This window comes from Phacochoerus africanus, chromosome 11 (genome assembly GCF_016906955.1).
Source record: "Phacochoerus africanus isolate WHEZ1 chromosome 11, ROS_Pafr_v1, whole genome shotgun sequence".
Lineage (NCBI taxonomy): Eukaryota > Metazoa > Chordata > Mammalia > Artiodactyla > Suidae > Phacochoerus > Phacochoerus africanus.
This window is the reverse complement of record NC_062554.1, coordinates 92,479,767-92,505,953: the sequence shown is the minus strand read 5'-3', so window position 1 is coordinate 92,505,953 and position 26,187 is coordinate 92,479,767. Positions and strand designations below refer to the sequence as shown.

The 26,187-nt window shown below is 41.4% G+C and overlaps 1 protein-coding gene across 1 annotated transcript in view; it reads right to left on the bottom strand.

Moving 5' to 3' along the window:
- LOC125111160 (ATP-dependent translocase ABCB1) overlaps positions 1 to 24,408 on the bottom strand; it is a 92,590-nt gene extending 68,182 nt beyond the window's left edge. The window contains exons 1-4 of the mRNA XM_047752999.1: positions 24,255 to 24,408; positions 23,683 to 23,753; positions 18,552 to 18,600; positions 8,344 to 8,515 (exon numbers count right to left, since the gene is read on the bottom strand). Of these exons, the coding sequence (XP_047608955.1) occupies positions 8,344 to 8,515; positions 18,552 to 18,600; positions 23,683 to 23,747 (286 nt within the window). The 5' untranslated portion in view covers positions 23,748 to 23,753; positions 24,255 to 24,408. The remainder of the gene's footprint in view (positions 1 to 8,343; positions 8,516 to 18,551; positions 18,601 to 23,682; positions 23,754 to 24,254) is intronic.
- Positions 24,409 to 26,187: the final 1,779 nt, after the last annotated feature.

Sequence of the window (26,187 nt, the reverse complement as noted above, 5' to 3'; positions counted from 1 at the left end):
TAATGCTTTTCAGTGGGAAAATGTAGAAACTCTCTGGGCTGGAAAAGACTTCAATAGACTTCCTTTATGAATGAGTTCACTATGACCTCCATTCAAGCAGCTTAGCCTTAGCAGAGTAACCCACACAACACTAGAGAAAATGACACACAATTCAATGTGAGAATAGACTGGGATAGTTTATATCCATCTCCTCCTCCTACTAGTGTGAGTGCCTAGAGAGCTGGACACGTCCTAGTTAACCTTATACCCTTCGTGCACACCCTGCCCTGCCATACCTGACCCTACACCAAATATCTATAGGACTTCACAGAGCGGCTACACATGGAGACCATTTATGAAAGGATTCCAACCAATGAGTCTCCTATTTTGTATCTAAGTGTTTCATATATTGTAGGATTAAACAGCAGTACTTCAGACCACCATGTTATTAGCTGGGGTAAGAAAAGTCTTTTCTGCTTTTTTTTTTAAGGGCCACCCCATGACATATGGAGGTTCCCGGGCTAGAGGTCAAAGAGCAGCTGTAGCCACTGGCCTACATCACAGCAACACCAGATCCAAGCTGCGTCTTCAACCTACACCACAGCTCATGGCAACGCTGGATCCTTAACCCACTGATTGAGGCCAGGGATCAAACCAGCATCCTCAAGGATTCTAGTCAGATTCGTTTACTCTGAGCCATGATGGGAACTCCTAGAAAAGCCTTTTCTAAAACCAAGCAAGACTTCTAAGAAATCTACAACTAAACAGTGCCCATCACCACAATGAGAGATTCCATACCATTTAGAGATCACATTACATTTTTCTCTGACCCAAATATCTAAGTTTAGCAGTTTTACCTACTAAACATTTAAGAATACTAGGAATTAAAAGCCTGTGACATGGATACTTTTGTGATTTCCTAATTATAAATTATATTATAAAGGTGGTTTTTAACCATCTTTCACACCAGGCATCGTTCTAGATATCACAGACACAACCTAGAATGAGAGGGTCATTTTATCCAATCTCATTGGATTTATGTGCAAGCTGAAAGTCCTTTCACTTTCAGGCCCCAGACTTCATGTGACAGGGTAGCACTGCTGAAATATTAAGGAACTTCCTTTTTTCCCTTATAATCTTTCTTACCATTTGAGAAGCTGTAATCAATAAGTAAACCAATAAACAAGATAATTTTAGAGTAATAACTTTTTCTTAAGAGCCACACTTGTAGCACATGGATGTTTCCAGGGTAAGGGTCAAAATGGACCTGGGACCTATGCCACAGCTCACAGAGATGCTGGATCTTTAACCTACTGGCTGAGGTCACTGACCATTGACAAACCTGTGTTCTCAGGGATACTAGTCAGGTTCATTACCACTAAGCCACAATGGGAACTCCCAGAGTAATAACTCTTAAAATGTAAATAAAGCAGTGGTGCTGAAGTAACTGGGGTGGGTTGGGGACAAAGGTCTTGGTGAGGGAGAAATGAATGCTAAGAAACTGTTAGAGCAACAGGGCAGGTTCTACATGGCCCCAAGCCAGGAGGGAGATGGGAGTCCTCACAGAACAGAGAGGTCATTGTAGGTGGGCTGTACTGAGTAGGCAATGAGCAATGAGACTGACAGGGCAAGAAGGGGCCCTATCCCGTGGGCCACACAGACCAACAGAAGTCATTTGTATTCACTCCAGGCCATGGAAAACCACCAGAAGAGATATGACCTGATGTATGCCTATACAAGGAGAAATGGGAGTTCCAGTCCCAGCTCAGTGGTTAACAAAAGCAACTAGTATCCATGAGGACACGGGTTAGATCTCTGGCCTCACTCAGTGGTCAGTGACCTCACTCAGTGGGTTAAGAATCTAGTCTTGGAGTTCCCGTCGTGGCGCAGTGGTTAACGAATCCGACTAGGAACCATGAGGTTGTGGGTTTGGTCCCTGCCCTTGCTCAGTGGGTTAATGATCCGGCGTTGCCGTGAGCTGTGGTGTAGGTTGCAGACGCGGCTCGGATCCCGCATTGCTGTGGCTCTGGCGTAGGCCGGTGGCTACAGCTCCGATTCAACCCCTAGCCTGGGAACCTCCATATGCCGAGGGAGCGGACAAAGAAATAGCAACAACAACAACAACAACAACAAAGACAAAAGCCAAAAAAAAAAAAAAAGAAAAAAAGAATCCAGTCTTCCTGTGGCTATGGTGTAGGCTGGCGGCTAAAGCTCCGAATGGACCCCTAGCCTGGGAACCTCCATATGCCGCTGGCACAGCCCTAAAAAAAAAAAAAAAAAAAGAAATTTATATGGGGGTACAAGAGTGGAAGCACAGAGAGGAGTTAGGAAGAGAGGAGGATGGCTCTAGGCACAGGCTGCAACCGGGTCAAGTGTGGTGGCTCCTTTTGGAGTGACTTCAGCACTGCTCCAGGTGGGTAGGAGAGGGACACTCAGCAGAGATTCTGGCTCTGGGCTCCCCTCCACCACTTTCAACTAAGAAAGTTGAGCTGTTTTACCCAGTGAGTGTCCAAGAGAGATGTTATTTACAAAGGGGGATTCTCTAAGGAAGTTAGTAAACTTCCTTAATGATCTGCAAGGTCCATTCTAGCTCAAGAACATCATGATTCCAGTTTTTCCAGTCTTCTCATGCAAGAAGCTCCCTCAACCACAAGCAAGAGGAATTTGGACTTTCTGCCAAGATGATCAATCCCTCTGGCACTGGCCTGCCACTCAGTGTGGCTGGGCTTATTGCAGGTGACAGAGATGACTCTGGCAGCCACAATTTTATGTATGCTCTTACATACCTTTGGCCTGAAGAACTGTGCCCCATGGCTGACCTGCCTGGGACACCAATATGCAAATCTATAATATAGCACCCTTGGGGAGAGGAAAGACCAAGAGAAAAGTGCTGGCATTTGCTTCAATTTTAGGCAGAGTTTGGAGTTCCCTTGCAGTGTAGCCAATTAAGGTTGCCACTGTAGGGGCTTGGGTCGCTAACCCAGGAACTTCTACACACTATGGGGAACAGCACCCCCCTAAAAAAAAAGAATTTTAGGCAGAGTATGAAACCCACCAGTACAGTGGAAAAAAATACTAAAATAAAGGCAGGATCCCTGACACAGGTACTCAGCTCTCCGTCCCCTAGCAATTCCATTGTGGCCACACTGCCTCTGGTTTCTACATCTGTAAAATTACAGCTTTGGGCCAGATAATTTTCTAGGCACATTTTCACCTACACAATTCTGTGAGTTGGTCTTTCATTTATTCATTCCACTTCTTAAACACTTAGAATGGGGTCAGTTACTATATATATATATTTTTTTTTTTTTTGCTGCCCTTTGTAATATATTGCAGAGATTACACTGTAACTCATCTACTTTTTGCTTCAAGAAGCATTTCCCCAACAATAACACAAAATCTGACTATATTACACTACTATTACTCTTCTAGAAAAACCAGTCCTATCTTAAGTTTTAACTCAAACTTAAAAAATAAACTGTCACACTACACAACATAGTTCAAAATATTTTGTCATTATTTGAGACTCAATTTTCCAGAAACTGATTTCTAAGAATTTTTCCAATGAAATGGTTAGCAGCAGAGGAAAGCCTTGAGCAAATGAAAACAGATCCATTATGGAAATGTTTATGAAGTACTTAGTATTAGCTAACATTCTAGTTTGGAGCATACTCATGATGTCGCCCTTGAGGACAGAGATGGCAATGTTTTCACCAAAGTCTTGAAATACACTTTCAAGGTCTGCATATGATTTATACGCTCATAGTTTAAGCAGCAGAATAGACATATTATTTTGAGGACTGGCATTTTACGAATAGTTTTCATGGTCCTCATATGAGTATTAGAACAGTGAGAGTAGAAATGGTCAATGATAGAGATAAATTACTTCCACTTTTTCTCTCATTATTATTATTATTGTTGCCTTTTAGAGCCACACTATGGCATATGGAAGTTCCCAGGCTAGGGGTTGAACTGGAGCTGTAGCTGCCGGCCTATATCACACCACAGCAATGCCAGATCCAAGCCTTGTCTGCGACGTACACCGCAGCTCATGGCAGCGCTGGATCCTTAACCCACTGAGTGAGGCCAGGGATCAAACCCGCATCCTCATGGATGCTAGTTGGATTTGTTTCTGCTGCGCCATGATGGGAATGCCATTCTCTCAATTATTAATCTGACTTGAGTGTATCATTTCCTCCATTCCTGAGCCCACCATCTAGGAGGAGACTAAACAGAACCAATCATGATATAGCTATGGAGAAAGAGAAAAGCCACCTTTGTAGATGTACCATACATGGAACCACCTTGTAATCCTCCATGTCTTCCTTTCTCCATGTCCTTCTGTCTTTTTCATTGCATGGACTTGCATCTGGTCTGCATGGATTCAAATACTAACTAATTACTAATTCTATGACCTCATGCAATTTAAATTTACTCAACTCTCTCTGGGCCCTGGTTTCCTCACCTGTATAGATAATAACACTATCAGCCTCATAAGGCATTTGAATCCTTTAGAAATAAAGGAGTTAATACATGTAAAGCACTAAGCACAGTGCAGTGCTTAGCACATATTAATGTTAAATAAATGTTAGCTTTAGTTATTGTTAGAAATTGAGTCTTTCTGAGTTCCCATTATGGCTCTGTGGAAACAAACCTGACTAGTATCCATAAGGTCACAGGTGTGATCCCTAGCCTCACTCAGTGGGTTAAGGATCCAGCTTTGCTGAGAGATGTGGTGTAGAACAGCAGCTGCAGCTCTGATTGGACCCCTAGCCCAGGAACTCCCATGTGTCACAGGTTCAGCCCTAAAATTTAAAAAAAAATTTTTTTAAATGTTAAAAAAATTTAGTCTTTCTTCAAGGCTTAGAACTCCCCATTCCTTCTACTTTTTTCCACATCTTAGCCCATGAGATTTATGATCCCTTCAACTCTAATGTCGCCAAGATTCATTCTCATTTCTGAATCATCATTTACATTTGTACCCAACCTGTCACCATTAACACAATACATCTAAAATCCAATCATCTTTATCCAGGATCATTTTCACGTAGTGAATAGTCTCATAAGGAAGATTCCGAATTCATAGAGTAAGTCAGAAGTTTGGTAGCAGTTAAGCTTTGTTCATACAAGTGGTGTGTGGCAGGACTAGAGAGTTCTCGAGGCCCAAGTCAAGAGAGACTTTAAAGCAAAGGCAAAATGTAACAACAGGATGAGGACTGATGGGGGCAGGATGTCAGGAGATCATACCCACAACAAAAAGAGGACAAAGGCTGCTGTCTGATAATTAGAGAAAGGCATTAGGAGAAGAGAAAAATAATGAGGGATCTCTTATAGCAGAGAAGGATTTGATTTTTCAAAAAGGTTTTAGAACTATCTAGTTAAACACCATATTTAGTGTAAAACTCTCAGGCTTTCTAGAGCCTTAGCAAATCCAAGCCTTCTTAAGTAAGGAAAACTTCTTGTCCAACAAGGAGGCTCTTGTACCTATTTCCCCACCTCCCCAAGGAGAGGCCATGATGTTCTACCTGGGGAAGGGCAAAAAGAAAAAAAGTTAGAGTGTCTAAGGCATAGGGATTTGGTTTGCTGGAGATAGTTCTCTTACCACCTTACAGGGGAAGAATCAAATCTTTCCATGCTCTGTGGTAGCTGAGCAAACCTTACATGTACATCTATGTCCATTCTGATCCTACCCACTTTTATGAAGTCCAGACACACACCATGATCCTACAGTGTGTGTGGGGGGGGTGTTACATTAATTATCTGTGTTTACAGAGCTATAACCAACTGCTTGGGAAGGAAAGGATGGATACCTGGCTTCATGTATAGAAATCACGGGAGGCTTCCAAGAGTAGGTGACAACCAAGTCTGATTAGCACAGTACCTCTCTCAGGCACAAAATAAACATGTTCTGGGTCACAACTGAACCTATTTAAAGATAAATACTAGATAAAAAAATAAAGGTAGGAGTTCCCATTGTGGCTCAGCGGTAATGAACCCAATTAGTATCCATGAAGATGCTGGTTCGATCCCTGGCCTCCTCAGTGGGTTAAGGATCCACGGTTACCATAAGCTGTGGTGTAGGTCTCAGATGTGGCTCAGATCCCACGTTGCTGTGGCTGTGGTGTAGGCTGGCAGCTGCAGCACTGACTCAACCCCTAGCCTGGGAATTTCCATATGCCGCAGATATGGCCCTAAAAAGCAGTAATAATAATATTAATGGTAATATCTTTCTCTCACCACCACTCCTTTTTGCCACTCCCTTGTTTTATATCCTTTCATGACTTTTCAAAGGCTACATGCAACCTCTACTATAAGTTTTAGTCTAGGACACTCATTACCTGGTCATAAACCTACTTGTTTGCTGATTCAGACTTCCTGATGTCCTATAAGATGGTAAGAGAACTAACTGCAAAGAATATTGCCAAATATAGCCTTCATGGGAACCAGAGAATTTAGCAAGTACCAAGCACTTCCTTTTGGTGAATAGTATGAAAGAAAGATGCCAATCCAAATGTGGTATGACGTATTTGGGCAGGTCCCTTTGAATGCCATGCATGAAGGGGCATAATAAATGCAGAATTTTGCTGAGCTTGAACATGCTACAAAATTTTCTAGCCCAACTCATGGCCTGAATTCACAGAACAGAAGTAGTCATGCCTCTGGGTAAAAATGTGCTCTTCAGGATCACAAAGACAGGTATCAAAGGATCCATAAATACCCCAACTTGTGAACATTTATGTGCATGTTTCTGGGGGAAAGGAGACAGAGCACTCACCAGAGACCTTACAGTCCAAAAGTTGAAGGGTCACTGGTGGGGAGAGATAAATTAAGAACTTGAAATTAACATATACACATGACTACATGTAAAACAGATAAGTAAGAAGGACCTACTCTGTAACACAGGGAATGATACTCAATATCTTATAATAACCTATAATGGAAAAGAATCTGAAAAAAACAATATAAATATGTACATATATGTGTAGATGAATGTGTATGTATAACTGCATCACTTTGCTATACACCTTAAACACTGTAAATCAATTATCCTTCAATTAAAAAATTTTTTAAGTTACATACTATCACTATAGAGTATGTTCTCAAGCAGGCCTTTGTTTCTGCCCTTGAGGGCACACCAGGTAGTAAGTCTTTGGATAGTTCAGTTACATCAATCGATGGTCAACCAAAGGTGACTTGGAAGCTTGAAACTATCAACAAGTCCCTCCTCAGGCCAGTCAGAAAATGTGTGTGCTTAACACCCAAATTATGTCCATCATCCATTCACTTTCCCATTCTCCCTTTTATCAGCCCAAACTCCTGCTTCCTACTTGACTGAGAAAACTGAAGTGATAAGAAAACTTCACAAATTCTCAGGTCCTATCCACCCACTTGTGGGCAATGACGCTCAAATACTCTCTCCTCCCAGCAGTTACTGTGGAAGAACTATTTGTGCTGCTACTTGAGGCAAGATTCCAATCTTGAGCGCAAGACACCTATCCTTTCTCAAGGATATCAATCAAACAAATCTTTTCCCTTTCTCGAAAAGCACCACTTTCTCTGCTCTTTTGGATCATCTTCATGAGCATACACACAAGCTGCTATTGAAATTTCCTTGTGGTACAGCGAGTTACAGGTGCCGCATTGCCACTGCAGTGGCAGTCACTGCTGTGACAAAGGTTTGACTCCTGATCTGGGATTGTCCACATGCTGCAGGTGCAGCCAAAAAAAAAAAAAACCCAAAAAAAACAAAAACAAAGGAAGCTGCTATTTCTCCCATGCTAAAAAGCTGCTCCTATCCTAAAACTCCTAAAACACACACACATACTTCTCCTATTCCCATGTCTCCATTTTCACGTGTTTCCAAAAAGCCCAACCTATGACAATGTCCAAAATTAAATTTGTGGTATTTACCACCAAACCTACTCTCCTTCCAACTTTCTCAACTCAACTGATGGTAACTGCATCCAGTACATCCAGCATCTTAGGCTAAAAGCTTTAGAATCATCTTGGAGGACTATCTCTTACACATGAGAATCTCTACTTATTCTTACTGATTCCTATTTATCATTCAAAATCCAGATCCAGTTCCTAAACCTTTTCCTGAAACTGTCTGGGCTACTTCTGACTTCATAGAGCTCTCTCTTCTCTGTATCTCTCACTAGCACTTCCACTGTATATTCTAATGCTGGTGAATATTATCTTCTCAAATTCATCGCAAATATGAGCTACAGTTCAGACCCCTCCACCTCCCACAGCACTAAACACCCCTAGTGCACATTTAGTAACAGCTCCACAAACTTCATTTATAGTGACTGATTCGTCTTCAAGTTTCCAAAAAAAACCAGTCCCAGAAACAATACTTACTTGCATAACTCATATTTGGAAAAGTTAAATTTCCCATATTTCCTATACTTGCGAAGCTATCTGTCATTTCTCCAAAAACCAGCATCATGAGGGGCAGTCCAGCTCCATGGATGATGGCAGCCGTAGTCCCCAGCAACATATACAATCTATCAAGCCAGTTTGAATAGCGAAACTAAAAAAGAGAAAAAAGAAAAAGAACAGTTAGCACAGTTTCATGGGTGACTTGCTCTGCTTTTCAAATAGAACCAAAATCTAAACAGTGCTCAGACTTCACTACTGCCACCACCCTGGTCTTAGTCAAACTATTCCAATGACCTAACTAGAAATGACAATTGAGGAGTTCTGTTGTGGCTCAGTGGATTAAGAACCCAACTAGTTTCCAGGAGGATGTGGGTTTGATCCCTGGCCTCACTCAGTGGATTAAGTATGCAACACTGCTGTGAGCTGTGGGAGTAGGTAAAAATGCAGCTCAGATCCCACGTTGCTGTGGCTATGGTGTAGGCTGGTGGCTATGGCTCTGATTTAGTCCTTAGCCTGGGAATTACCATATGTCATGGGTACAGCCCTAAAAAAATTTTTTTTGGTAAAGAAAACATTTGATTCTTCAAGTTCTGAGCTGCTCTCTTTATAAGGGACTCTGTCTTTTTTAGTTAACTGAAGTATAGTTGACTTACAATATTACATTAGTTTCAGGCATACAACACAATGATTCAGTGGTTTTATAGGCTATACTCCATTTAAAGTTATTATAAAATACAAGCTGGAGTTCCCGTCGTGGTGCAGTGGTTAACGAATCCGACTAGGAACCATGAGGTTGCAGGTTCGGTCCCTGCCCTTGCTCAGTGGGTTAACGATCCGGCGTTGCCGTGAGCTGTGGTGTAGGTTGCAGATTTGGCTCGGATCCCGCGTTGCTGTGGCTCTGTCGTAGGCCGGTGGCTACAGCTCCGATTCGACCCCTAGCCTGGGAACCTCCATATGCTGCGGGAGCGGCCCAAGAAATAGCAACAACAACAACAACAACAAAAAAGACAAAAGACAAAAAAAAAATACAAGCTATGTCTCCTGTGCTGTACTTTATATCCTTGGAACTTTTTCACCACTTAAGTCACAATGCTGGATCCTTAACCCACTGTACTACAAGGGAACTCCAGAGGTTATTTATTTTATACAGATTTATACAGTTGTTTGTACCTCTAAATCCCCCACCTCTATCTTGCCCTTCCTCCCTTCCTTTTCCCCACTGGTAACACTAGTTTAATCTCTACCTCTGTGAGTCTGTTTATTATATCCATTCATTTATCTTTTAGATTCCACATTTAAGTGATAACAAAGTATTTGTCTTTCTCTACATGACTTATTTCACTAAGCATAATACCGTTCAGGTCCATCATGTTGCTGCAAATGGTAGAATTAAATTCTTATTCATGGCTGAGTAGTATTCCACTGTGTGTATGTTATGTGCACACCACATTTTCTTTATTCATCTAATGGACACTTGAGTTGCTTCCATATCTTGGCTATTGTAAATATGCTTAGAACACTGGGGTGTGTATAAATTCTCCGAATTAGTATTTTCATTTTCTTGAGATCTATAACCAGGGGTATAGATCAGAGTATTTCTATTCTTACTTTTTTGAGGAACCTCCACACTATTTTCCATATTGGTTGCACCAATTTACAACTATACCATCTTGAACATGCCTGATTTCTTCTGCCTTTTCGTCTTATAGATGAGGGTTTGATGAGAGGCATAGGACGTTCTGGGAAAATAAAAAAATCTAAAATGGCATAATAATAGAAATGCAGTTTTTTTTTTTTTTTTTGGTCTTTTTGCCATTTCTTGGGCCGCTCCTGCGGCATATGGACGTTCCCAGGCTAGGGGTCTAATCGGAGCTGTAGCCAACAGCCTACACTACAGCCACAGCAAAGCGGAATCCGAGCCGCATCTTTGACCTACACCACAGCTCATGGCAACGCCGGATCTTTAACCCACTGAGCAAGGCCAGGGATCGAACCCAAAACCTCATGGTTCCTAGTCAGATTCATTAACCACTGAGCCACGACGGGGAGTCCCAGAAATGCAGTATTTGTGGCTCTGATTTCCAAGAATAGAACCCACTTTTCCTCTCCAGATTTTTTCAGTCAACAAAAATCTTGATTACCAAAGGCCCTTCTGAGGACACCATTGAAGAAACATGCTTTGTTGCTTTAGAGTACCCTGCTGAGGAGTTCCCTGGTGGCCTAGTGATTAAGGATACAGCATTGTCACTGCTGTGGAGTGGGTTCAATTCCCAGCCCAGAAACTTTTTTTTTTTTCTTTTTTAGGGCTGCACCCACGGTATATGCAAGTTTCCAGGCTAGGGGTCAAATTGGAGCTGCAGCCAAAGGCCTACATCACAGATGATGGTTTCTAGAGGCAGCTGTAATGTCAAGGGAGAACTAGTTAATGCAGTCTTACACATGTGTAGGCAAATCAGCCAAAGACCACTGGTGAAAAATACAAGAAGGAATCTGAGACAGAGCAACATCCTAGAGAATAAGAGAGACCACTGTTTCAAGAACCTGAGGCATGGGATCACCAGTGGATACAGTAATTATTAGGAGAAGGATCACATTCCCATGATACCCCAACACCCCTCATAGTTGCAAGGGGGCAGAGACCCCTCTACCACAGAGGGAGGACCCAATCTATCCTCACCCTCACCAAGTGATCAAACTTAGTGCCAAAAAAAGTACAACACCTTAACATGTGATGGTTCCTGATGTGATGGTTCATGAAGTACACAGCATTCCCCATGTACATTCCTTACCAAAAATATTTTAACATGAATGTTGTAAAAACCTCTAGACTTAACTTCCAGGCTTTAAGAAATGCAAGGTGTGGGAGTTCCTGCTGTGGCTCAATAGGTTAAGAACCCAGTATAGTGTCTGTGAGGATTAGGGCTGATCCCTGGCCTTGCTCTATGAGTTAAGGATCCATATTGCCTCAAGCTGCAGCACAGGTTGCAGATATGGGTTGGATCCAGGGTTGCCAGGGATGTAGTATAGACTAGCAGCTGCAGCTCCAATTTGACCCCTGGCCCAGGAATTTCCATATACTGCCGGTACAGCTGTAAAAAGAAAAAAAATAAATTAAAAAAATTTTTAAATAAATGCAAGGTATGGAAAAACAAGATAAATAAGGCCATAAGTAAGCAATAAAAATAGTCCAGGAGAGGATGCATTCTATAGGACAACTGGCATCATCTTTTCAGTATGTTCACCTCATCTAAAGACACGAGTTCCCGTCGTGGCTCAGCAGTTAATGAACCCAACTAGTATCCATGAGGACTTGGTTCGATCCCTGGCCTCACTCAGTGAGCTAAGGATCCAGTGTTGCCATCAACTATGGGGTAGACTGCAGACGTGGTTTGGATCCTGAGTTGCTATGGCTGTGGCTGTGGCTGGCAGCTGTATCTCCCATTCCATCCCTAGTCTGGGAACTTCCATATGCCTCGGGGTGTTGCCCTAAAAAGACAAAAAAAAAAGATGAAGAAGATTTGAGTAACATGGTAACATAACGCTGAGCATGAAAGCCCCAGAGCAATGTGCAATGTCCCAGCTCTGGCATTTACTGGAAAGATTTTGTGGAGGAAAACAAAAACAAAAACAAAAACCTCTTAGTCTCTTGAGCCTCAGTTTCTACATTTATAAAATGAGGAAAATATTCATATACAGAGAGCCTCACACAGCTGTTATGAGGCTCAAAATGACACAATTAACAAAAGTTGTAACAGGAGTTCCCGTCGTGGCACAGTGGTTAACGAATCCGACTAGGAACCATGAGGTTGCAGGTTCGGTCCCTGCCCTTGCTCAGTGGGTTAACGATCCGGCGTTGCCATGAGCTGTGGTGTAGGTTGCAGACGCGGCTCGGATCCCGAGTTGCTGTGGCCCTGGCATAGGCCGGTGGCTACAGCTCCAATTCAACCCCTAGCCTGGGAACCTCCATATGCCGCGGGAGCGGCCCAAGAAATAGCAACAACAACAACAACAACAACAAAAAAAGACAAAAAAAAAGTTGTAACAGATCAGGTGCTGGAGTAGAAAGATAAGGTGACCACATCCATCACTCCTGGAGTCAAGGAGAACTTGCCAATTACACATGTGCAGTGAGACTCCCAGGGGTCAAAAAGGGAGGGGGCACCAGGCTGTAAATGAGGCTGTAAATAAGTCCTAATACCATCCCGGCACCCTCTGCTCTGGAATCCATTTTGCCAAAATATGCAAACTTGTTGGGGAGGGTCCTATGTCCAGTCAGATGTGAGAGATAAAGATAATTGACCAAAGGTAAACAAAGACCCGGAAGAACTATCCTATTTAAGTGATTTAAATCACCTCTCTGGCGCTCTCCTCACTCAGAGGGGCTTGCTGGCACCTGCGCTTGTCTTTAGTGTGTGTATTACTGCTTTGCTTTTGGCTTAAATAGGTAAACTACTTCTCTGCATGCTCTCCCACATGTTGTGGTGTGACTCTAACAATAAACTTTATACCTGTTTTCACAGCCTTTGCCTCCTTGAAACATACCTGCTTTCAACAGGGGGCACGAATCAGGGCAATTCTGCTTCTAGCCTCTAGTTGGTCTAGAACTAGGACTCCTGGTTTTCATCCAGGCTGCCCATGTTCAATTCCTATGTCTCAACGTCACCACAAAGGTCCTTAATTGCTTCAAGCCATCACTCATTACTATCTCTCCAAGATGAATGCAGTGGTGCCTGGCCGGAGGCGGACATCAGTGACTCCATTTGTTCATTCATTCAACATTCAAAAGATATTTATTAAGCACCTAATAAGGATCAGGCTTGGTTCTAAGTACTGGCGACAAAGGTAAGACAAGCCCCTGTCCTCATAAAGCTTACATGACATTTTACTATTATGCAAATAGTAAAAGAGGGAAGAGATACATTTAATATTCATTCAACATCTAAGTACCTATTAAAGTTCTGGACACTGTTCCACGCACCTGGAGCAGAGCAATGAAAAAACAAAAAAGTGATCTGGAGGTCAAAGAGACAGAAAGCAAAGGCTCTTTGAAGCAAGAGGGAGGGGGGTGGCTTTAAGAAAGCCATTAGTGAAATTAAAGACACTTGACATGTACATGCCCACTAGAAAGAGTCAGTTGAGGGAGAGATTGGGCAAAGAAAGGATAAAAATTATAATAAAGTAAGGTTCTTAAGAAGTGAGAGGACATAGGAGCCAAAGTATAGTGTGTAAGTAGGTAATTAATTTTAAGAACCAGATGCCTCCTTTGTTATAGCAAGAGGGAAGGAGGAGGTAAAAGATCCAGGTACAGGATTGTAGACTGGTAACCTGGGAGAGGCTCCCTCCCATTTGGGGAGCTTCCCAAGAAGCTTCCAAACCAGGTGGTTTCCATTTTGTTTATGCAATTAAAAAAAAAAAAAAAAAGAGAGAGAGATCATCCACCAAGATCTTCTGTCTCGGGGAAGAAGTGGGAAAGTTGTAAAGGTTGAATATACTCAGCAAGAAGAGGGCAAGTAGGATTGCTGTGTGGGGTACAGCCTATTGTGAGGTTTTTCTCTAGCACCAACCAGAGGTAGGAGTTCAGGCACCAAGAAAACAGAGGGCTAACTTTTGCCTGGGCTGGGTGTGACAAGTGACAGGTGAAAGGAAGTTTATAGTTTGGCCAAGAGTATAACTGAAGTGATAATCATTACTCTAAGATGATAAGAAAATGCAAACAGGAAGGAGCTCATGGGAAATTGATGGGTCAGTGGACTCAAGATCCAAGGAGAACAGCGAGGGAACAGGGAGTGGCTTGAAGAGAGAGGGGATAGCTGGTTAATTCAAGCCAGCTGCTTCAAAGAGGCACTGTGTAGGGAGAACAGTTTCAAATAACAACAAAGTCCAGGATGTGAGTGTGTGCATGGATAGCTGTGCTTAAATGGGAGGAAACGATTGCTGCTACTGTGAAGGTCAAAGAGTGGTTATCCCTGGAATTGCTGTTGTGGCTCAGGGGTTACAAACTTGTATCCATGAGGATGCAGGTTCGATCCCTGACCTCACTCAGGGGGTTAAGGATCCGGCATTACTGTGAGCTGCGGTATAGGTCACAGACGCGGCTGAGATCCCATGTTGCTGTTGCTGTGGCTGTGGCTCAGGCCAGCAGCTGCAGCTCTGAATGACTTCTGGCCTGGAAACTTCCATATGCTACAGGTGCAGCAGCCCTAAAAAATAAAAAAGGAAAAAAGAGTGGTTATCCTTATAACATCATAAAAGTCATGCAAGATAGTAGGAGCTGCAAGGGTAGAAAGGGAGACACCAAGCCAGGTGGAAAAGTCTTCAATGACTGAAGAATTACCAGGTGGCCAGAAGATAATGGAAACAAAGAACTTGTCAATTGCAAGAGAGTAAAAATTTAATCATAAACTATCAGAAATGATTAAAGTTGGGAACAGCTCTGGCTCTAGAGCAAGCAGATATGGGCAAAATTCTGGGCCTTTCCCCGTACCAGCTATGTGGCAGTGTGATTCTGAATATATCATCTAACCTCTCTGAGTCTGTTTTATCATCTAGAGCTTAAGGATAACAGAAGTTCCTACATCATAGGGTTATTGTGAGGATGAAGTTAAATAATACACGAGTGCTGAACAAATGCCTGGCTAGAGGAAGCACTTAACATTGCTACCTGTACTCTGTTCAGAAAAAAAGAAAAAAAATTGTGTTTCAATAAGATCCATAAAGTAGAAAAGTCAAGAGTTGAATCTGCAGCAAGAGTGTTTCTTTTTTTTTTTTTCCTGTCTTTTTAGGGCCACACCCACAGCATATGGAAGTTCCCAGGCTAGGAGTCAAATTGGAACTGTAGCCACTGGCCTATACCACAGCCACAGCAACACCAGATCCAAGCTACATCTGTGATCTACACCACAGCTTGTGGCAATGCCAGATCCTTAACACACTGATCAAGGCCAGGGATGAAACCTGCATCCTCATGGATACTAGTTGAGTTCTTAACCCGCTGAGCCACAACAGGAACTCTAAGAGTGTTTCATCTTTAAGGAGTGCTTTGTGTAGGAAGTGCAGCCCAACTTGTATTTTTCCCACCCTTATTTCCAGTTGTCCCATTTCTTCACCTGCTTCAGATGTTATCCTACTTTTGTATTTCTGTAAATGTCAAAATAAAGCCTGAATAAACAAAATAAAGGCTAGTAGAAAATTTTCAATCTATTCCTCACCTTTTTGATCACTTTCTCAAGAATGCTAAAGTCTCCTAGTAGAATTAAGAGAGATGATGTGCAGAAAGCAGTTAACGTTGCAAACCTGAGGCTTCTATGTTTAAAAAGGCCTGCATTCAAGGTGAGCCCTGGGCTGGCATCTAGACCTTGAATTGTTGGGAGAGTTACTATCACCCTAACTGATACAAGTGGCCAAAAATGTGCATACAAACAATGGGCTTTATGCTGAAGGTCTGCCTTCCTTCTGTGAGTCTGGAATTTTGTCACATGCTGTGCCTATGTGATCAGCCCTCAAGGAAAACTTTCGAGCACTGAGTCTCTAATAAGCCTCCCCAACAGCATTTCACACATGTTGTCACAAGGGAGTCATCCATTGGGAGAGGATGCTAGGGCCTTCTCCTGGGCCTATCCCTTGTTCCTTTGCCCTTTGCTGAATTTACTATGTATCTTTTAGCTGTAATAAATCTTAGCCTTGAGTATGCCCATATTTTGAGTCCTATGAGTTCTCCAAGTGAATCATCGAACCCGAGGTTCTTGGAAACCCCCAACATCCCAGAAGGTCTCAGCTGGAAATTTTTATTCATCAGCAATGTCAATAGCATCAGCATTTTAGTGTTAAATGTCCTTAATATGTCCCTGTCATTATAGGTTTTATAAACAAGATCACAGCTTCTACATCAATTCTTCAAGAAAAAGGCATGCAGAAAAACCACATAAGTAGTATAGCTTTTCAGCAAAAGGCTTAGACTATATTCCTTCCATGTCATCCTGAACTTTCCAGGTCTAAATCTTGACCCTACTATCTTGGGCAAGTTAGTAAGCCTTGCCTCACTTTCTTCACCTGTAAAATTAGAATAATAATAGTACCTATCTCCAAGGTACAGATTGAGTGCCTACAGAAAGTACTTAGTGAGACACAAAGCATATTGTGGTGTCAAAATGACAGAAGTGAAATTAAACCTTGAGAATAGGAGTTCCTGTTGTGGCACAGCTGAAACGAATCCAACTAGGAACCATGAGGTTGCAGGTTCGATCCCTGGCCTCGCTCAGGGGGTTAAGGATCCGGTGTCACCGTGAGCTGTGGTGTAGGTCGCAGACAAGGCTCAGATCCCACATTGCTGTGGCTCTGGCATAGGCTGGCAGCTGTAGCTCCAATTTGACCCCCAGCCTGGGAACCTCCATAGGCCAACAGTGTGGCCCTAAAATCTTGGGTATAAACTCTATTTTGACATCAAAGCTTCTTTTAACACAAGACCAAAAGCATGAAATAAGGAAGTTCCCTTGTGGCACAGAAGGTTATGGAGCTGGTGTAGCAACTATGTCTCAGGTCCCAGCTGTGGCTTAGGTTCAATTCCTAGCTGAGAACTTCCACACACTGTGGGTATGGCAAAATAAAATAAAATTAAAAAACAGAACAATGAAATAAACAAAACCTGTCACTTGGCTATTCAAGTAGTCTGAGACTGGCCAAGTATGCAGTCTCATTTCCCAAAAATTCCAGAGAACAAAAATAGACACAAAGGTGGGGCTGTAGCAAGAGTAATTGTAGCACAGGAAGATGAAGTTTATATAAGATAACCAGAGAGAGTCCTTAGTGTAAAAGGCACTATTTTCCTGCCTATAATCATTTTTATGTTCAATTTACTAATACTCCTTTTGCAAGATAGCACATCCCCATCCCCAATTTTAAAACTGCCTGGTGTGCTATGACTGAATTATAAAATGTACACTCTAAGACATAATTGATTCAGTAGTCTTCCGGGTTCTATCCCACAGTTCACCTAAATCTGCATTCTCAGGGGAAAAAAAAAAAAATCAGATAGATAGAGACCATCAACCAGCATGTCTTATTCCATATCTGATTCAAGAAGAGCTTCTAGGAATTCCCACTATGGTTCAGTGGGAAAAAAACGAAGAAGAAAAACTTCCAAGGGACCACTGTGCAACCAGAAAATGAGATCAAGAATTAATCAAATTAAGGTTTTTTTTTTTCCATGTCTTTTTGTTTGTTTGTTTTTATGGCTACACCCACAGCATATGGAAGTTCCCAGGCTAAGGGTTGAATTGGAGCTACAGCTGCTGGCATATGCCACAGCCCCAGCAATAGTGGATCCAAGCTGCATCCCACACACACAGCAACCTAAGGCAGGTATCAAACCCTGGTCCTCATGGATATTAGTCAGGTTCATTTGCGCTTTGCCACAGCAGGAACTCCCTTTTTCTGTCTTTTTAGGCCACAGGTGCGGCATATGGAGATTCCCAGGCTAGGGGTCGAATCAGAGCTGTAGCTGCTGGCCTACTCCACAGCTGTAGGATCCCGCCACAGCAATGAGGGATCCAGCCACGTCTTTGTGACCTACACCATAGCTCACAGCAAAGCTGGATCCTCAACCCACTGAGCAAGGCAAGGGATCGAACTGGTATCCTCATGGATACTAGTTGGGTTCGTTACCACTGAGACAGGGCGGGAACTCCCTTTTCATTTTTTTTCTTTCATATTAAAGTTTTCATATTCCAGCATAGAAGAACAATGACATGTACCAAGTCATAGTAATAAATAATTCATTGCTAACTTCTATTATATGAGTGCCTGGGACTTTGACCTCAAACCTGCCAGGATTAGAGCCACTGATGACAGGGTACCCTGTGTTTCCCTGAACAGACCTCCATGTGGCTGACGTCCTCTATCCACATGGCTGAGACCATCGCTGGCAGAAGTGCCTGCCCAGGTAACAGATCACCTTACTCATTCAGAGAATACTGAAATCTAGGCCAAGAAGGGTGGCTGTGGGGCCCCAGTGCACATGGCAAGTTATGATGGGCATTCCCCTGAAAACAAGCTAAAGTAAACAAATTCATTTTACCTCACCATTAACATACTCCCCAAGAATATGTGGTACCAGGTGAAGTACCTCTTTTCTAGATCAGGAGAAGCCAAATTTCCAAAACACTGTGAAGAGGGAATACATTCAAACTCACCATGGCCAAAACACTGACAGCTGGTTTCTTTTCTTTCTTATCATTTTTACTGAAAAACAGCAAGAGAATTACACAAAACTTTAAAAACGTTATAAATCTTTTACTCAATTGACAAAGAGTTTATATTTAGTAACAACACAAACAAACATGTCTATGATATATTATTCCTTAAAATAAAAAGAGGTTAGGAGTTTCTTGGTGGCTCAGCAGGTTAAGGATCTGTCATTGTCATTGCTGTGGTGAGGGTTCAATCCCTGGCCCAGGACTTCTACATGCCTGGGCCAAGGCAAAAAAACAAAAAAACAAAAAAAAAATGAAATTAAACTAAAAACAGGTTAATACTCTCCCATTTATGAAGTATGTTTCTTAGAACTATATATATGTGCTTATCAGTGTGTACTGAGATTTCTATCAAAATATCTTGTGTCTTTGGTATTTCCTAATTTTCTATGAAGAATACACAGAGGGACACAACTTTGGCAATAGAAAAAATAAAACTAAATAAAGAGAGCTTCCTGGTTTTATTCTAACTAGAAAATATTCATGCTCTCTGGAGTTAACCTCCTTAATTATCATCTGATTAATTCTAACAGTGCATATTCTATCTACTACATAGATATTATCCTTAATCATATCCTTTACTAAGGGAGGGTAGTGGTGATCACACACAGGGCATAAATTACCCTAAAAAAGAAAGGTAATTACATCACTTTCAATGAGCAAATCTAATTGTGAAAAGATGTCTGGGGCCCTAAATGGACTGTTACAGCAATAAACGCAACCCAGAAAAACTACAGTCAAAAAAGATGGTTTGTAAACAGCAAAGCAAGGCATTGGAAGTCAGTTATTTTGCACTCAGGTTGAAATTACTTTAACTCTAATTTTCCACCTTAAGTACCTACCACCCAGCATATGAGAGCAAACCAACCATAATCAGGCTCCGCATATCTAAGTTCCACACATATGTAAAGAACTATTTTTACACAGATTTTCCAGTTCAAAAAGTAAATTCATCTTTGTCTTTGTTCTTTACACTCTGTGAGGTCAAAAAGTTGAAGTAACTTCTAAGGAAGAAAAATTCAGAGTTTATCCCATATTTGGCTTTGGAGTGATGTTAGTCGGACATAAAAACACACAAAATACACAAATAAAACTCTTCAGATTTGGTCCCACCCTATTCTCAGTAAAGGCATGATTTCAGTATCCCTGGAATCAGGAGGAGAGGGGAAAAACAGCCATACATAATTGAGTTTTAGCGCTAAGCTTTTTATTTATTTTTTCATTCTCTCAAACTGCAGCTACTGAGAATTTTAAATGTTCCAGACACTGACTAAGTAAACATTTCCCATACAGGACCTCATTTAACCTTATCTTAATCTTTGTGAGGCAGGCACATTTTTGTCCTTTTTTCTTTAAAGGCAAAAGAACTGCAGGTAAGAAGAGTGCACTACCTTGTCCCAGCACACACAGCCAAAGTCAAGATTGATTGACTGAAACTAAAACACGAGGATACTTGATGCAACATCACCACTGCACAGAAACACACTTCCACACTGACTCTCACCCCAACACTGCTAACAAAAGGCAAGTTGCTTATCAAACCACATTTTAATAAAGGATCTTTACAAATATAAATGCCAAATGGTACTATTACCCAAGCATTACATCTATTAGCCAAGCCACATGCTTCTTCATAATTTCACATTAGAATTTAAACCTCATAGAAAAACAACTAACTTTTGTGCTTACTAGAGATGGGAGGAGGGAACAGGAGGAAGTTGGTCCAAGGACACAAACTTCTAGTTATTAGATGAAGAAGTGCTAGGGATGTGAAGTACAAGAGGACTGACAGCCACTGCTCTATGCACATATTAGAGTTATCAAGAGAGTAGATCTAAGAGTTCCCAACACAAGACAGTATTGTTCTTTGCTTTTTCTTTCTTTTTTCTTTTTAGGGCTGAACCCTCAGGAAATTCCCAGGCTAAGGGTCAAATCAGAGCTGTAGCTGCCAGCCTACGACATAGCCACAGCAACACGGGATCGAAGTTGAGTCTGTGACCTACACCACAGCTCACGGCAAAGCTGGTTCCCCAACCCACTAAGCAAGGTCAGGGATCGAACCCACATCCTCAAGGATACTGTTCATATTCATTTCCACTGTGCCACAATGGGAACTGCTCGTTTGCTCTTTCTTTATGAGATGATGGAGGTTAGCTAAACTTATCACGCTAATATTTCACAATATTTATAAGTCAAACCATTACACTGTAGACTTTACACTTACACAGTGTTATATGTCAATTATATCTCAATTAAACTGGAAAAACATAGTTTTGTGAAGAACAGATTAAAATCAGTAATAAAGCTACTTAACTACAAAAAGTTTTCGAGTTTGAAAAAAGAAATCCATAGGCACACTAAGAATCAAAAATAAAATGAAGGCATATGCAGGCTCAAATTTTCGTCCCCCCCCCCTTTTTTTTTTTCCAAAATTTGTACTCTTATTTTCTGAGGAATAAATATAAGTAACTGTCGGGAATATTTACCGAACACTTTTTTTAAAAAAAACTGGGGTATAACTAACATAACAACATTGAATTAGTGGCAGATATACAACACACTGATTCGATATTTGTATATATTTTTAAAATGATCACCACAATAAGTCTAGCTAACATCTGTCATATATAATCACAGCAACTTTCAAATACGCAATACAGTATTACTGACTATAGTCACAGTGCTATATGTTACATTCCATGACTAATTTTCTAACTGGAAATTAGTACCTTTTGACTTCACCCATTCTGTCCCCCTTTCCTCCACCTCTGAAAACCACCAATCTGTCAAACATTTCTTTAGCATTTCCTTCCACACACCCTTAATACTTCTTGTCCCAATCTTACCACATGTTTCTGTCAAAAGTACACAGTTGTTTAAGGTACCAAGTTTAAAAAGTTAAAAAAACAAACAGGGTAACAGCTACCCTCCACTCTGTGCAATCTATTTCCTTTTTTTTACATGGAGATTTTTCATTATGAAAATTTTCAGATAAAAATCAAAGCATAGTAAGATAATAGATAGTAGTCATTACTACCCATATACAATTCATCTGGATTCAACAACCATTAACATTTTGATATTTTCTTTACATGTACAAGGAAGTATATAACCGTTAATATTTTGTTCAACTATTGTAAAGTAAGCTGCAAACACCGTGATACTTCACGTGTTTTCCTACCATTATCACATAGAAGAAAATCAATAGCAATTGATATTATCTAATATTCAATCCACATTCAAAATTTCCAAGAATGTTTTCTGTGGGTTTTCCCTTTTTGGACCTCTGATGTAATTATGGTTCACACATTACACTGGGTGGTTTTGTCTCTTAAGTCTCTTTTTTAAATCTAGAAGCCCTTCTACCTTCCACCTCCTGCCAAATATTGACTTTTTATAGGAAAGAGAACAGATATCTTATAGAATGCCCACATCTTAGACAAGTCTGTTTCAAACGATTCCCAACTGAAATCTACAGTAAGTATGAAATGCAGTGAATGCAAACTACTTCTTTAATAATTCTGATTACATGTGGAAATGGTAATAATTTAATATACTTGGGTCCTTAAAATTTATTTTCAAAATTAATTTTACCTGTTTCTTTCCACTTTTCAAATGTTGGTACTAGAAAACTAATCATTACAAATGTAGTTCACATTTTATTTCTACTGGGCAGCATTAGTCTGGAAGCTTCACTGGATTCACTGAGGGGTTCTTCAAGCGTACTTCCTGGGTGATGCCCTGTCACCAGCACAGTCTATTCTACCACGAGCGATGCCAGGTCTGATCACTTGGTTACAGCTGCTAAATGCAAAATCTCTCCACTGGAAAACCACACTTTCCTTTTCCCAATTAAGAATTTGGGTTAATTCTTAGATTCAACCTTTCTCTGAGAGGCTGAGGATCCATTAACAATCCTTGCCTGAGTCAACTATAATAATGCAGGTTTCAGTGGGACAGCTGGCATTTTCCTGCAAAGAACATTCTCTCTACTTATCCCACCCTTTTAGTTTTCCTTTTCTTCTCAGAACTTAATTAACGATTCACAGATTGAGAAATACTGAATAAAATACAATCAGGGACAGTCATTATTCTTTTTAATGCCCAAATTTGGCCTGTGGAAGACACCTCAAGCCAGTTTCTGTGTCCTTTTTGACAATTCACTGAACTCCATTCCTGTTTTCAGGTACCACAAGATACTCCAGGCTCAGTTCCTATTAGTTCTTTTTCTATGGGATACAGATTCCTCCTTACAAGGTTTTTTGAGAAACCAAGATCCGACACTAAGAGTGCTCACTGTTACTCTTAAGTCAGACAGAAATGGAACTATTAAAAAAAAAATGAAATTACACTAAAGTTTCTAATTCAAATTCAACATTGCTTTTTAAAAACTTAATGTTCACATTTGTATTTCTTTTCTCTTACTGAAAAGCTTGGTTTCAAATAGTATCAACATGTTTAGTAATTTGTTTTAATTTACTAATAGCTTAGTGAGCAAAGTTCAAAATTTTCTGTACAGACACTATACTGTGATCAGAATAAAAGATAATTCTTTTCCCTATGGGGATAATTTCAATCAGGATCTTTCAAATCATTCTAGCAATTCCTTTGGTACTAGGGTCTCCTCACAATTTCTTCTACAGGGTCAGATAGTCATTGCCTTTAAAAAAAGGAATGCCTTAATGTAGCTGTGGCCTTCCATCGCATCTGCTATGCCACAAACATGAAATTGTTTATGGAAGGAACTGACTCAACCACAAAGCAGAGCACAAGCACGACACAGGGTTCAGGATCGTGTGCGATCAACATGGCTTGTAAAGCAGAAAGTTTTTACAACACAGAAAAGGATGTAATCATCAGTGGGGGGCCAGAAAGCTGAGGAAGAAGCTCACCACGCAAACGCTGTGCTCAACCAACTCGGCCAGCAAACTTCTGAAGCCGCTAAAATCTAAGATTAACATCACCATCGTCATCATCATCGTCCCTTCATTTATTTCAGAGATGGGGGCTAGAAACAAATCTCCCAAATCTCTTAAGCCTTATAAACCTGAAAGTAAAACTAAGTGGCTACCTTTTTTTATCCCTTTTCAAGTTCTTCTTCCCTGCTCTTTCGATTCGGCCTTCTTCAAGATCCATCGCGACCTGAGGAGAAACCAGAGCAGACTGGCCAAGTGCAAGAACCCCAGAACCACAAAAGGCCGAGGTGAGACAGAGCCTGACTTCCGCGGGGAGCGGTAAGGCAGAGCGCTCGCCCTGATGCTCTAGCCGCCAGAAGCCGCGGTGGCTGCCTCACGGACTTGCCTCCGCACCCGGCATCCAGCCTCCGCACGCGAGCAGAGGGGCAGGGCGCCGACGCGTCCTGGACTTTGCCCGCTGCCGCTGCCGCTCTACCTCCCGGTTACCCTCGCGGTCCACAGGCTCAGAGCCCAGCTTCCAAGACGAGCGGCCAGGACCGAAAATAAGGTGCCGGGGAGCTCCCCAACTGAGAATAACTCTCATTCCCCTGGCTCCTCTTGGACTTGCCAATTGGAATCCGCCCCCCGCCCCAAACCCTTCTCTCAATGGAACCAAGCTCAGAAAATTGGAGGGCCCACTCTCCCTGCGAACCGTCTCCATCTCGTCCCCAGCTTCGCGCGCCCATACCTCGGGCTTTCCCTCTGAACGTCCGCTAAGACGTGGATTTTTGGAAGAAGAGAGGCAGACTCTAACGGGAAGCTCCCGGAGGAAGCGCACAGCGGTCCCGGACTTCGGGGCCTTGAAGGAGCTGCGGCTCAATACGTCCAGGCTTCCTGTGGCGAATGGCGCGAGGAATAAAAATGCAGCCCACACCCCTGCGCTCTACAGCCCAGCCAATCAGCCAGACCGCTCTAGAACTACTGCAGGCCCTCTTGATTGGGTGCTGATTGCACTACGAGTTAGGAAACAGGTTGGAATTGCAGGAGGAATGTCTTTGCTTCTGTTGCCCCTCAGCAAAAGGGCAACTAGAGGAACGCTTATCAACTGAATCATGAAGGACATTTACAATTATAGAGTCATGTCTGTGCAAGTCCTCAGAAGTCTTCATATCCACAGAGGTATGTATAGATAGATACGTATGTGGATATACAATCCACTCCTTGTGTCGAGAGTAGAAAAAGTAAATTTTCTTTGGTACCTCATCCAATATATTTAATAAAACCACCTCCGACCTTGTGCCCATGCTGGAGTTAAAATGATTTGCTTCTCTTCCTAGCAGCTCCTTTAAAAAGGCCAGGTGAAATTTTTCTACAGGAGTCTCTTCAGTATGTTTGACAATTTCTGGGGTGTATCTATTATCTTTTGTTTGAAAATAAATGGAAAGAAAGAAAGTTTAAAAAAAAAGTTTAAGTGCACATTTAGGATTGAAATGTATTTAAAGTTACATAATATTTTCAAATTTTCACCCTCAGAGTAATACTTATGTTTTTCTCAAGGTATTAAAAAAAAAACTTACATTTTAATTCTCATTAGTATAAAGTATGATTTTATTTTAGCATATGCCTTTAGTTGTAATTCCCTATTTACTGTTAGCATTTCTTTTCTGGTCTTCTCTCTTTTCCTCAAGTTCATAAAACAGCATTAACTCATATCAGAGTTTTTTGTACTTATCAACCTAGGGGAAATGGATGTTTTTGTAATCTTCGTTTGTGTTCTCCGTCATATGAGTTACCTCTCAGCTCACCGCAAAAGTTTAAAGGAAGAAAAACCTTTCATTTTTTATTGAATAGTGTGTATTTACCCTAATTCTCTACGTAACTCATCCTTCAAAGCCATAATTTTCCTTCCACCTTTTATTCCAAATTTTCCTTACCTTGATTTTTTTTTTCTGAAACATACAATCAGGTTTTTTTTTTTTCATTACCAACTGCTATTTAGACTTTCTAACAGGTTTCTAGCATTTTCTCAGCATTCTAATTGGATATGCATGTGCACAGCATCCATCCAACTGCTTAAAGGCTTAACAATACCCTGTGGTCCACCTGAGGCAAATATATATGTATCTCATTCCTCTTTCTCACATGCGTTTTTAATGATTCATGCCTTTGTTTCTGTTTCCCAAACTCGCCCTCTGTTCACCTGTGCCAAATAGAAACAGAGTTTAGGGTGAAGTAGAGAAGAATAGTTTTAATTGCTTTACCTGGCAAAGGAGGACACAGCCGGCTAAGGCCCTAAGGACAGCACTCTCCCTTGAGAGGGAAGGGGTCTCATAGTTTAGAAGTGGAAAATCGGGCTGCAGATAAGGATAAGTGTAGGTGCAAGCTTGCATTCTTCCTTGGAAAATTTTAAAACTGGCATCAAAGTGTCTTGGGACAGGCCCTGATAGTCTCCCGGGTTATGGTGACTTTCTTTCTGGAATGAATACTTACAAAGATTTGACCATCGGGAAATGTTTTTTCAGAGCATTAAACACAAGGTGCACTATATAATTCAAATCATCAGGCAATCACTTGCAAAAGTGCAATTAAGTGAGAAAAGACATAGAGACTGAGTGGGCTAAAAGAATAAGATCTAATCTATTGGAAGTTATTTTAACTAGTCTACTGAGGTAACACTTCCA